At 35.2% G+C, this 12,219-nt stretch overlaps 2 protein-coding genes across 9 annotated transcripts in view; one reads left to right on the top strand and one right to left on the bottom strand.

Annotated features, from left to right (window-relative positions):
* Window positions 1–10,357, bottom strand: part of LOC139149727 (synaptosomal-associated protein 25-like) — a 77,422-nt gene extending 67,065 nt beyond the window's left edge. For 4 of the 7 annotated variants that reach the window (XM_070721676.1, XM_070721677.1, XM_070721679.1 and 1 more), the window contains exon 1: window positions 9,945–10,272. The gene's annotated coding sequence lies outside the window, so the exon portion shown is untranslated. Of the gene's footprint in view, window positions 1–9,944; window positions 10,278–10,305 lie in introns of those variants that run through there. The other 3 variants (XM_070721673.1, XM_070721680.1, XM_070721674.1) reach the window with 3 other exon arrangements.
* A 20-nt stretch (window positions 10,358–10,377) lies between these two features.
* The window catches only part of LOC139149722 (zinc finger protein 106-like), a 37,081-nt gene continuing 35,239 nt past the window's right edge, over window positions 10,378–12,219 (top strand). For both annotated transcript variants that reach the window (XM_070721657.1, XM_070721658.1), the window contains exons 1-2: window positions 10,378–10,523; window positions 12,001–12,195. In XM_070721657.1, the coding sequence (XP_070577758.1) occupies window positions 12,023–12,195 (173 nt within the window). In that variant the 5' untranslated portion in view covers window positions 10,378–10,523; window positions 12,001–12,022. The remainder of the gene's footprint in view (window positions 10,524–12,000; window positions 12,196–12,219) is intronic.

Genomic DNA, 12,219 nt, shown 5'->3' on the forward strand with positions numbered 1-12,219 from the left:
GACACAAGACTGGAAGGAAGGACTTCAACAAAGTTATGAAACTAATTAATGATATTGATGAGATAATGATATTGTATTAGTGAAAGAGATTTTGCATTTCCATGTCAGCTGCATTTTTATGAACATTCCAAATTAACCACATTAACCTAAAAGGACTTGATCAAAGTTGACAAAACTTCTATATATATTGATGATAAAGTTATATAATAGTACTGAAAGGCACTTTGGATTTTCGCGTCAGCTAATTTATAATTCGCATATTTGATGAACTTTCAAAGTTTGGCATATAAAGTTTGAAGGACTTGACCAAAGGCAAAAGTAGAGTGCCGATACAATGACAGCAGTCCAAAAGTTTCAATTAACTGACAGCTGCAATATACTGAAACACGGGAGCATTTCCAGTTCATATCTGGTATTTTGTGTGTTGAAAATCTGTGTTTGGTTACGTTTAGCATCCACTTTTCTTAAATCACACCATAGACAGTCTCTACTGTCTATGATCAGACAGATGTTCTTTTTAATTAATCTTGTTGAACCCACAAAGTCAGATAAGGTAACATCCTGTACATGACACCTGTTCACTATCACAGTGTGGTTAACTGATCTAATGCAAAGACGAATTTTTCAAAACAATTTTTTCATTGAAAAATGATATTAACTGAGATGTATGTGTTTCTCACTCAGCAGCAAGAAATGTTCCAGTTCAAAATGAGTAAAAGTGTTTGTATTTCTCGATCTGCATGGATTATTGTCCTGTATTTCAGTGCATATACACCATAGCTTGCAATATCAAAATATTCCAATATTTGATACTCAAGCAGATGGTAACAATTGGCAAACAAAATGATTCATGCAAGGCAACAGATGATACAACAACTGCACACAAAGTTAAACCAGATATGAACTGAAAATGCTCACGTGTTTCATACAGTTATGTGTAAATTTGAACCTTTGCCACATGTTTGCAACTTCATTGAAAGAATTATGATCAACATAATGAACAATAATCACCGCCGATTAATTCTCAAAGGTCATGAAGTATACAAATATGTAATTAGCTGAAATAAAAATATTTAAGTTCTTTGACTGCTGTCATTGTATCACCATTTTATATAGCAAGTGTAATTACCGTTGGCCAAGTCCTTCAAGCCATATATGCCGAGCTGTGAAAGCTCGACCTTGCATATCTAGCAAATTGTAAATTAGCTGACATGAAAATGTAAAATGACTTTCGATATTGTTTTAACCAGGTATAATCATCAATGTTGTCATGTTTTGCCAACTTTGATCAAGTAAATCCCAGTATATATCCCTAATAAGCAAAGTTCATTAAATATGTAAATTAGGAATTGACTTAAGTAAAAATGCTTAATGATTGTCAATAATGTTGTATCATGGTATCTGCAATATATGTAGCAAGTTTTGTCAACTTTGGTCAAGTCAATTCAGATATATATCTCTAATTAGGAAAGTTCATTAAACATGCAAATTAGGAATTGGCTGAAGAGAAAATGCTTAATGACTTTCAATAATATTGTATTACAGTGTCTGAAATGTACATAGCAAGTTACATCAATTTTGATCAAGTCAATTCAGATGAATATCCCTAAGTATGAAAATTCATTTAATATGCAAATTAGGAATTGGCTGAAGTAAAAATGTCTTTTGACTTTCAATAATGTTATATCACAGTATCTTTGATGTATATAGCAAGTTTCAATGACTAAAATCAAGTTAAAGTTAAGTTAAGTTATCCCTATATACCAAAAATCAGACCTCTAGCTCTATTGGCTGGCTCAGAATTAGATATGCACATAATTAATGAGGTACAGGATGTGATGTCATAAGGTCTCCCATCATACCAAATATGAAGGGTGTAGCACTTGTGGTTACTTAGTTATGGCCATATATGTATATTTGAGGTCAAAGGTCATCAAGGTCACATGACATTTTGTCAAAAAAATTGTATTGCTAAGTTATCCCTATATACCGAAAATCAGACCTCTAGCTCTATTGGCTGGCTCAGAATTAGATATGCGCATAATAAATGAGGTACAGGATGTGGTGTCATAAGGTCTCCCATCATACCAAATATGAAGGGTGTAGCACTTGGGGTTACTTAGTTATGGCCATATATGTATATTTGAGGTCAAAGGTCATCATGGTCACATGACATTTTGTCAAAAAAATTGTATTACTAAGTTATCCCTATATACCAAAAATCAGACCTCTAGCTCTATTGGCTGGCTCAGAATTAGATATGCGCATAATTAATGAGGTACAGGATGTGGTGTCATAAGGTCTCCCATCATACCAAATATGAAGGGTGTAGCACTTGGGGTTACTTAGTTATGGCCATATATGTATATTTGAGGTCAAAGGTCATCAAGGTCACATGACATTTTGTCAACAAAATTGTATTGCTAAGTTATACCTATATACCAAAAATCAGACCTCTAGCTCTATTGGCTGGCTCAGAATTAGATATGCGCATAATTAATGAGGTACAGGATGTGATGTCATAAGGTCTCCCATCATACCAAATATGAAGGGTGTAGCACTTGTGGTTACTTAGTTATGGTCATATATGTATATTTGAGGTCAAAGGTCATCAAGGTCACATGACATTTTGTCAAAAAAATTGTATTGCTAAGTTATCCCTATATACCAAAAATCAGACCTCTAGCTCTATTGGCTAGCTCAGAATTAGAAATGCACATAATAAATGAGTTGCAGGAAGATGCCAAGGTCAAAGGTCAAGTGGAATCCCCAAAATTGTGGAGAGCAATTTGGTCCCCTACTGGCCATTGTCCAATAGACGCTGGCTGTCTTGGACTTTAACATAGGCCAGAATAAGCCATTGCCATAGCTTAGCTGCATAGGTATAGGGGAGGTCAAAGGTCATAGAAAAATCAGAAAAATAATACTTTAAAAATCTTCTTCTCAAAATTGGCAAGACCTGTGACTTTGATATTTGGCATGAAGGAGCAAGGCTATAAGGTCTAACCAGGGTTAGGTTGGTAGCGGGTCGAGTTGACTGGGGTCGAGTTGGTTAGGGGTCGAGATGTCCAGAAACCATGGTCATCATGCTTGCCATAGACTACCATGTATCACAAAAATTAAAACTGTGATAACTTCATTAATATGCAAGCCGCGCCGACCAAAACCTTTTCAGTTCTAGCCATTTGAATTCTGAAGATGTCTACCAAATTTGACTGAAATACGTTCAGCCGTTTTTGAGATAATGGGGATACAGACACACACACAGACAGACATGGCTAAACCATATGCTCACGTGTGTGAACACGTGAGCAAAAAATGCAGAATACCTAGAGAACTTTAAATATTGCAAACTGGCTTCCCTGTCCAAAGTCTCTAAAGCATTGGCAAACTTTCCAGAACTGCAAAACTTTTTCTGGTGGATTACTGTGAATAGACCACCTGAATAATATAGGGTCGGGTTCAGACAAAATGTTAAGGTAGTAAAAGTTTGCACCATGATGTTCTCAAGGACGTTGTTAATAGACAGGTGATACAGCTACAATACTTCACATTTTAACATACTTGAACAGACTTTATAAATCATGGAAATCTGATTTGAGAAAAGTTTCACAATTTGTTAGCTTGCTATGTTTGAAAGAACTGCAGTCAACACTAGCCAAAACTGTCTCAATCTCTGGAAAAAATATCATTTGAACAAAAATCCTATTGGAAAGTTAACAAAACTGCGTATAATACGGCTAACGTAAAGAGGCAAACCAAAATGCCTGTATCATCTCATCATTTGATCAGCGGCTTTCATTTATCAGTAAAATAAGTGATAACATTTCTCTGTATACCATTTTGCAGCCCTCAAATTGCTTTGAAACTGGTTGATTCATAATTACCAAACCCTCTAATTGAAATTCTGTACTTTGGTTCTATGACTGAAAGTATAGCCACATACACACATACCAAAACGACAAAAACTGTGGACATAAATTTACTATTGACCTCTTTACCACTAGTACATGAGAACTCTTTTGAAATATCATAACTCTGTAGTAATTTTACCCTCTTCCTCCTTATGTTTGGATGGGAAGGAACTAACCTTTTTATTGATTTCTCTCTACAGCAACCAGGCCTTGAAGTGCAATAAAATCATTATACCTTTGCCCTTACACCACTGCACTTCAACTGTTGATGTTAATATAATTACACCTCAAAAGTGTTTCCTTTCTTAGGAACTTCTATGAAGTATCATAAAATCACTCTACTTCTCCCCATACCACTTAAAGTTCACAAGGGTTATATATCTTCTCCCAGAGAACTACCCGTACTTCGAAATCACAGTAATCATTGTACATTTGCCATCATAGTATTATTAATGTTATTGATTTTCAAACCTGTCTGAACAGTAAGAAAAGACTGCAGGTTTAACACTAGAGACAAACTGTACTAATGGCATCCAGTTTACGTTATCATAAGTGTTACACGCAATAGCAAATAAAGTTAATGAACACATTCATGAGCAATTTTTCAGCCAGCATGTGGTTTTTAAAGTGAACAGTAGAAAAAGGAAGAGTTTGCACTTCCACTTCCAGTATGCTATAAAATGTGAGCCAATATGAGTAAAAACTATTAGAGCCACTTAAACTTTCGGGAAGGTTTTTGATCAGTTTAGCAGTTGTATGTGAAACTTTCGGGAAGGTTTTTGATCAGTTTAGCAGTTATATGTGGTGCACCTCACACCATTGAAAGTATTCCTACAAGGTTTCTATCAAATTGAAAAGTTACGCAGAGTAATGGACCCTCACCCCATTGCAAGGAAAGCGTAAATGGTCTGAACCATCATACTGTTTAATATACATCTTTTTTTTGCACTGGGGACACCACATCTGGGAGAAGCAATTGTTGTGTGATAAAGAGATGAAAACTGGAAATTTTCCACTTGTAAGTTGTGGTGAGATGCGCATAACGGATGGTTGTCCTGTGTCATGGACAGGCAGAGGGAGGCACTCAGTCAGACATCAATGTTAGATTTGCATCACTACCAAGGTAATGATTTCTTGACTTAGAAATTGTTATTATTGACAATATAGTCACACTGAAAAGCTTTAAAGTTTAAATTTACAGTGGTTGATTCCTCAGATAGCCAGCCAATTCATCTCCATGGCAACTGGTGTGTATGTGAACTTGTGCATTTTATGTGGTATTGCAGTATATATATATATATATATATATATATATATATATATATATATATATATATATATAATGTTTCTACACATTTTGAATGGTTGTATAGCTTACAGTAATTCTTTACAAAATGGAATACATTTGCCTACAAGTCAAGGACTCAGTTGTTTAATCTTTCTATCTTTCTTTTGGTATTGCACCAACACAACTGACATCAAACACAGTAAACCGTTGAATATCTTCTGCAGCTGGTGGTAAATCCCATCAATACAGTATTATACTGTGACTTATTGCACTTTTTTTATTAGTTTATGTTATGATGATTATAATCATTACAATTGATTTACCAAGGGAAGTGATCATAATGAAATAAAAATCAGAATGGCAACTATGCTTTGATTGGCCTATTTTTTCAGATCTTGCTACACTTTGATGATTGGATGTTATGTCAAATGACATTATCTACAAAAAATAATGCATGTTTGCATTATTTAATCAAGGATCAATTAAAAGGTATATTTACGACAAAGCATGTATGCATCCCATATGTTAATATTAATTCTCACAAAAAGTGCACAGTGTTGCAGGTTTAAAGATGGAAATAAGCCGGTGAATAACACACACACAAACCATCAGCACAAATACAATATCATTCACAAGTAGGCAAACAGAATTATTCTCAATGTATTAATATATGTCAGAAAAGATGACAGACGGAGTAATATCCTGTTTTATACACAAAATATCCAAAGGAATACAGCAAATTACCTACTTCCCTCTTTGTAAATGTCTGATTAAATGAGTGTGCAGATTTGCCAAGATGCCACGAAAAATTTGATCAAGTACAGTGAAAATTTAAATCAATGCCTTTAGGTATGCATATCAGTATGATAATAGTATTTTTAGAAATGTTGTACATCATCTTATTGCCACAGAGTACTACATTTGATTCATGAAAACAATAATTTTTAAGGAATGAATCTCTGAGAAAAAACACATGGAATGATATTTTTGTCTACGTGCATCTGGAATAGGGGAATAAAAGGGTTCCCATTTTAAAATGAGTGAGCAATTGATTTGAAAGAAATTACCCATACGGTTACTTCTACAGTTCTATGCATGATACAATAACAAGGAAAGATGTGTGCAGAAAAGGCCTTTAACGGAGTGTTTGGCTGCATTTTACCTGCCTGTAAAGAGCCACTGCATATAAGTTATTAGTTCAAGGGCCATCAATTCTGAAACTGTCTCTGTACAGGCTACTGTGCATGGAATCACTCAAACAGTGTACTCTTTGCGCAAGTCAGACAGTAGATGTGATCAGTTTACCTGATTTCAAGACTGACATTTGGATCAAGACTAGCTATTATTTATATCATGTTGTGTTTATAAATTTGCTATGTTTTGAAACCAGTCAGCCTACTTTTGTAATAACACTGCCCTGTATTTATAAAACATTTGAGTAAATATCTGTGACAGATACATTTAAAGCACAGTTCATTTATGTTGCCAGTATTAGTATTTTCAAGTATCACAGAAATCACTTTCACTTCTTCTTTTTCATTTCAAAAGCAGTAATTTAGGAAGGGCAAATGAATCCATTTTACTTAGAACGCGTCAGCTGTCACTGCTGGAGGCTGCTCTACATGCCTGAGGGGACTCATCAATCACAAAACTCAAGATTGCAAAATTTTCACGAAATCAGAATAACATTCGAACAAGTATTCAGAATTATCAAGTGTTAGCTACCTGTACACTCTTGCTAAATCATGTCTGTTTCGCAGTCTTTTGCTTCAATAAGAACCCAGATAACTCACTAAAATGGTTATGGACCTTAATGAACTTTTACTATGTGGCAAACCATACGACCCTGGAGTGAGATGTCCAAAATTATGGTAACCAATGCACATGACATTACAACTACAGTGATACATGTACTCATAAGTATACATATAATCTGTGGCTACTAGAACTGAGCTCAATGATACATCGGCAAAGAACTTTAAAATCCTGAAAGAGGTGTTTTATCAACAGCATTTTTTGTACTCTCACTGACATCTGGTTATTTTGTCATTCAACTCAAAGGCATACAATAGCTTCAGGGTTTTCTTTATAAATTGCACATGAACTATTTGAAGTACCCAAATTATTACACTTACAAAAGGCGCATTGAAGTGATATTTGAATGTACCAAAAGCCTACTGATACCATTGTGTGTGAAACATAGAAACATTTACTATTTTACTTGGCCAGTCTACTTCAACAGAATACATTCCGATGGAGTGAAATGCAATCTTTGTGACAGATCGAACACTATTAAAAACAATCAGTGGTCAATTTGGAAAACACATGAAAACACAACAAAATAACTACAGGTGACCACTGACAGAACCTGTGGGGCTGAATCATTAGCCTACCAAAACAGTTTTCCGATCTGATTTGAGGAACTTTATTTGTGGCTAGAATAACTATTGATATATTTATACACACAGTGACATAGTATTGGTGGGTCATGACTTTGAAAAAAGACTAAAGTAACTCTTTTATTTAATTATTTCTTTCATTATACTATGTTATCAAGACAAATAAATGTTTTTCTCTTTATCAAAATATAAGCATCATTTTGTCAGACATCGTTGTGTGTGCAGAAATCTTTCAGTGAATTTTGCAAATTATCTTTCTGAAGTCTGAGATTTTCAATAATTGTATTGACCGTTTCCTTCACTCTTCTACTTTTCAATTGACAGGTTAACAAATGTCAAACGAAGGGATAACAGCTTTTGTATAAAGTGGGTATACTTAGAATTACCATATCGGTACTTTACAAGCCCTCCATGGACTCAACCATTTCTCAATATGTAAATATCACAAGTCTTCAATATTTATTCAGTTTTATTGAGGAAAGTGTACTTTATTTATTTCCACTGATGATGCAATTTCATACTCAAGTGAACAAATAACTATATGGAAACACTGAAACGGTCATGACCTGATCATTAATGTTAATAATGAGAGTGCCATTATGTAAATTGTCCAAAAATCAATGTTCAGTCTTTGGTCAGAGCAAGGAAAAATTTTGGTAATTTCAAAATCAATATTGTAGAACATACTATATATACTATTTATAACTTTTAAATTACTGATCTGGAAAATATAATAGCCTTTACTTATTTAAGTATGATTTTTGTATAGTAAGTGTTCCAAAAACTCAAATTTATTTATTTATTCACGACTAAATAAATGTTCAATGAATAACTTCATCACAGAAACATTGTATGTTCACCACTTCCTCTACACAATCCTACAATTGTCTTTTATGAATCAGATTACAGAACAGCTGTATTCACTATAAGTATAAATTGTCTTGCTAGCACAGAAAATAACAGACCATATCTCAACACCTGGATAGTTTATCTTACTTGCAAGAAATTTCTGTTGCATATCATTTATGAAAATTCAAGCAAGCACAAGCTAAGTCAATATGCCTTTGCTATTTCCATATTACCAGGTTTACAACTGATGACTATTAAAGGTATACAGTCACATTTAATCTGAATATGCCCATATATGGTCAAAGGGGTGTTCCTTGGTATTCAAAACGCGCATGTGAGGGCACTGTTTTTAAAAAGTGGCCACCCGCTTAAAATCTGTGATTGGTTAGATTTTCTCTTTCCATGGTAACTGTGGCAAAATTTGAACAGGTGACAGTATACCTTTAATACACACAGATGAATATTTCAATGAAACTCGAAAAAAAAAAATTCTAAACAAATCACTGAAAAAAATGCAAGGGCATTACTGACTTCATGTTTATGTCTGCAAGTAAGAACTCAACTATATTACGGCCTTGTGACTGTCGATGTAAACAACTGCATCTCCTTTAATACTGTGCAATACAAATCACATATTAAAATTGAGAACATTAATTCTCTCTGCATCTTCGAGAATATTCAGCTGGGGTCTCTGGGGAACTGAGGAAATTGAGTAACAAGGTTGACCGTCGTCATTCATATGTCATAACTTATAAGCTGATTTGCTCTTTTTTGTATCAATACAGGGTCTTGCTGAAAACATCTGAACACAGCACTTAAAACGGACACCAAAATACTGATGACATTATTATTAAACAATTGTGGTAACAGATAACAATTTCACAATATTACTTATCCAAATTAATATTTAAATGTTTTAAGGCCCCCTTGTGTCATTGCCCTACATGTCTAATAATATGATGTCAGTATTTCCATTCTTTTTTATATACTGATTTAGAAATAAAACTTCATCTATTCAAAATACCGAATGTTTTTTGTGCTGTCAATTGGAATACTAATCTCTAAAATTCATCAGAGTTCACGTCAAAATAAAGTTTCCTTCCATTTGACTGTGCAGCACACTCGCTCTAATTTCCTAAAGTAATTCATTTGTGGACTGAAATACAAAACACGGACTTGCGAGAACTTTTGTAGATGTACTTCAATGACAGTTGGTGCTATTAAAAATGAAACAATGACCACAACTTATGAGTGAGTGTGTATGTGTATCGGAAAGTCGTGTAACATACAGCTAAGTGTGACAACACATGCATTGAATGTATACGGCAAACTGAAATTCACGTTTCATATTAAATCAGGCCGGCTGCACTGAGAAAAAAAATCAAAACCCCATCAATACAACTGAGCGACAACATCTAAGGTTACGCAAGACGGAAATGAATCAACGAAGATTTACAGGGGAAAGTGAAATTCGTTACACAGTTGATTAAATACCTTGTGGGGTGCTTCAAACGGTAAAAATATCGGAATGTTCACCAAATTTACAGATCCCGGAACAGCTCCACCGAGAGAAAATCCAAAATGGCTTCACAGTGACGTCACAGGGAACTCCTACCTCTGAGCAAGCCAGCTACGTGTTACATGATTGGGGTCTGGAATGGGTATTCTCGGGCTTCCTGACATGTTAGCCAATAAGAGAAAGTTTTTTAAGGGATGTGTCTTCTTCGGATTTGTTGGTTTAAAGCTAATATTCGAGGGGAAAAGTAAAGAGATGTAAAGTATTTGGAGAAAATGAGATGTACTTTATGAATATATGCCAAAACAATCACGAAAATATGCCGATAACACTGTTTACCTCAGTTTCATGAGAGCATAGCACAGCTCACAGCTGACGAGTGGCATCGCCCAGAATGCCTAGCGCGAATGTAGTTTCCGAATATGGCGCACCTCATTCAAGTTTACCAGCTCAGGTGAGCTGAGATTGTTGCAGCTCACACTGGTAGAGGTGTGCCTGTTGGAATAGTCAAGAGGTAATGCGCGCAACCAAATTTCGACGACAGCATCTCATGCAAGGTCAGTGGCCCTTCTCATGCTGTTTGCAATAACTTTACAATGTATCTTTTGAGCTAGGCCCGGCTACTGTGCGACGCGTCGCCAGTGCATGTGTGTGTACCTGTAGGCTGCCTGGCCTGGATTTGCGTCCAAAAGTTCGTATTTTTGTCGCTACATTTTGGCCTCGCACCTTTAAACATTGAACTCATAAAAATAGAGGGTGATCTCTTTTGTGTCTCACAATATTAATAACGCGATACTGAGTTCGTTAGACTCCACCGCGTAATTCCGCAAGGAGTGTGATACCATGTAAAACGTTACAGTCGTGTACATTATGAATGTGTACATGTACATTACGCACGCTAACATGTGTAGTCGTGATTGTACTAGTACAGTGAGTAGTTCAGAGGGAGTGACTGTGAGCAAGTTTCACAATTTTGATCCTTAAGTTCTTCTATTACCGGCTGTAGCAATGACCTTAGTTAACGATTTCTGAGGACACGTATTCTTTCACCTAATTTCAAATAGCCATTAAATTGGCAGTTAAATTTTTGCAAATATGTAGGTAATTGAACATGCTCCGACAAGTTGGTTCATTCATGAACAAACCTCCACCGTAGTGAAATCTCTGCAGGAATTTCTGTCTTTTTTATGCATGTGAAATTTAATGAAATATATGATTAAAGGGCTTGTTCAAGTTTGACTGCTGGTACGTGTCCAAAAAGGAAAATTTACGTGTATTTTTTTTTTAACTTGAATGTTTCCACTGAAGAGGTTGGGAGGGATTTTTGCAAAATTTGTTTTCATAAGTTGGTAATAATGATAACACAACTATCTTGATGTATTCCTTTGAAGCCATTAAATCGCTAATAACTTTCAAACAAGGTGAAAAAGTTTTGATACCTCATATACTATAAGGATCTTTTTTCACTTGAAGTGTTCATACTTGTGATATTTGAATTCTCATACTGGCAGTGGGCCAAAGTTGCAATCTTTTGTGATTGTTTACACTCCATTGATGTGTTCGGTTCATTCAAAATACTCAACACGGCAGTTGGTTACCTTAACAGATGAAATAGTTCAGGTTACTGATAAGAACTCAAAAATTGTCAGTTGACAAAAGCACTTGTAAAGGTTCTTTTACTTAGATCAGTAGCTTTCTCCAGAAACTTTGAAATGGATTAACTTACTTCCAGGGACATGACACAAAATTTTGTTCATTATGAAAGTCTTACACATATAGCACTTTTTAGAATTGAGCTCTGTTTTGTTGTTGTGTTTTTTTTATTTTAAATCTTGCTCTGGCATATATGGCAGTTATATTGGATTTAGCATCACACACTATCAAGGGAACAAAGTTTGCTGAAGTTTATTCCCACAAACTTTAGGCAAGTCTACTCCACCTTGTGTATTCACTGTCACATATTCTTTCAAGTGATCAAATCATTCAAACTTAGCCTTCAGTCAGTCGTATTATTTAAATGTCTCAAACCATCAGGTCCGCTGAATCTGGTGAAATCATGAGTCGACAAGAACCTAGCAACAAAAATGAGGAGCAGAACACGGCGAATGAAACAAAGCACGGTGAATTTTTCTGCGAGCAGTGTAACCTTGACTACTTCACAAGATCTCAGTATGAAGAGCATGACTGGTCTTTGCTCCATCATCAAAAACTTGAAAAGCAACAAGGCAGGTAAGGTTGCCGTCTGAAGGTTCA

The sequence above is a fragment of the Ptychodera flava genome, chromosome 14 (genome assembly GCF_041260155.1).
Source record: "Ptychodera flava strain L36383 chromosome 14, AS_Pfla_20210202, whole genome shotgun sequence".
NCBI lineage: Eukaryota > Metazoa > Hemichordata > Enteropneusta > Ptychoderidae > Ptychodera > Ptychodera flava.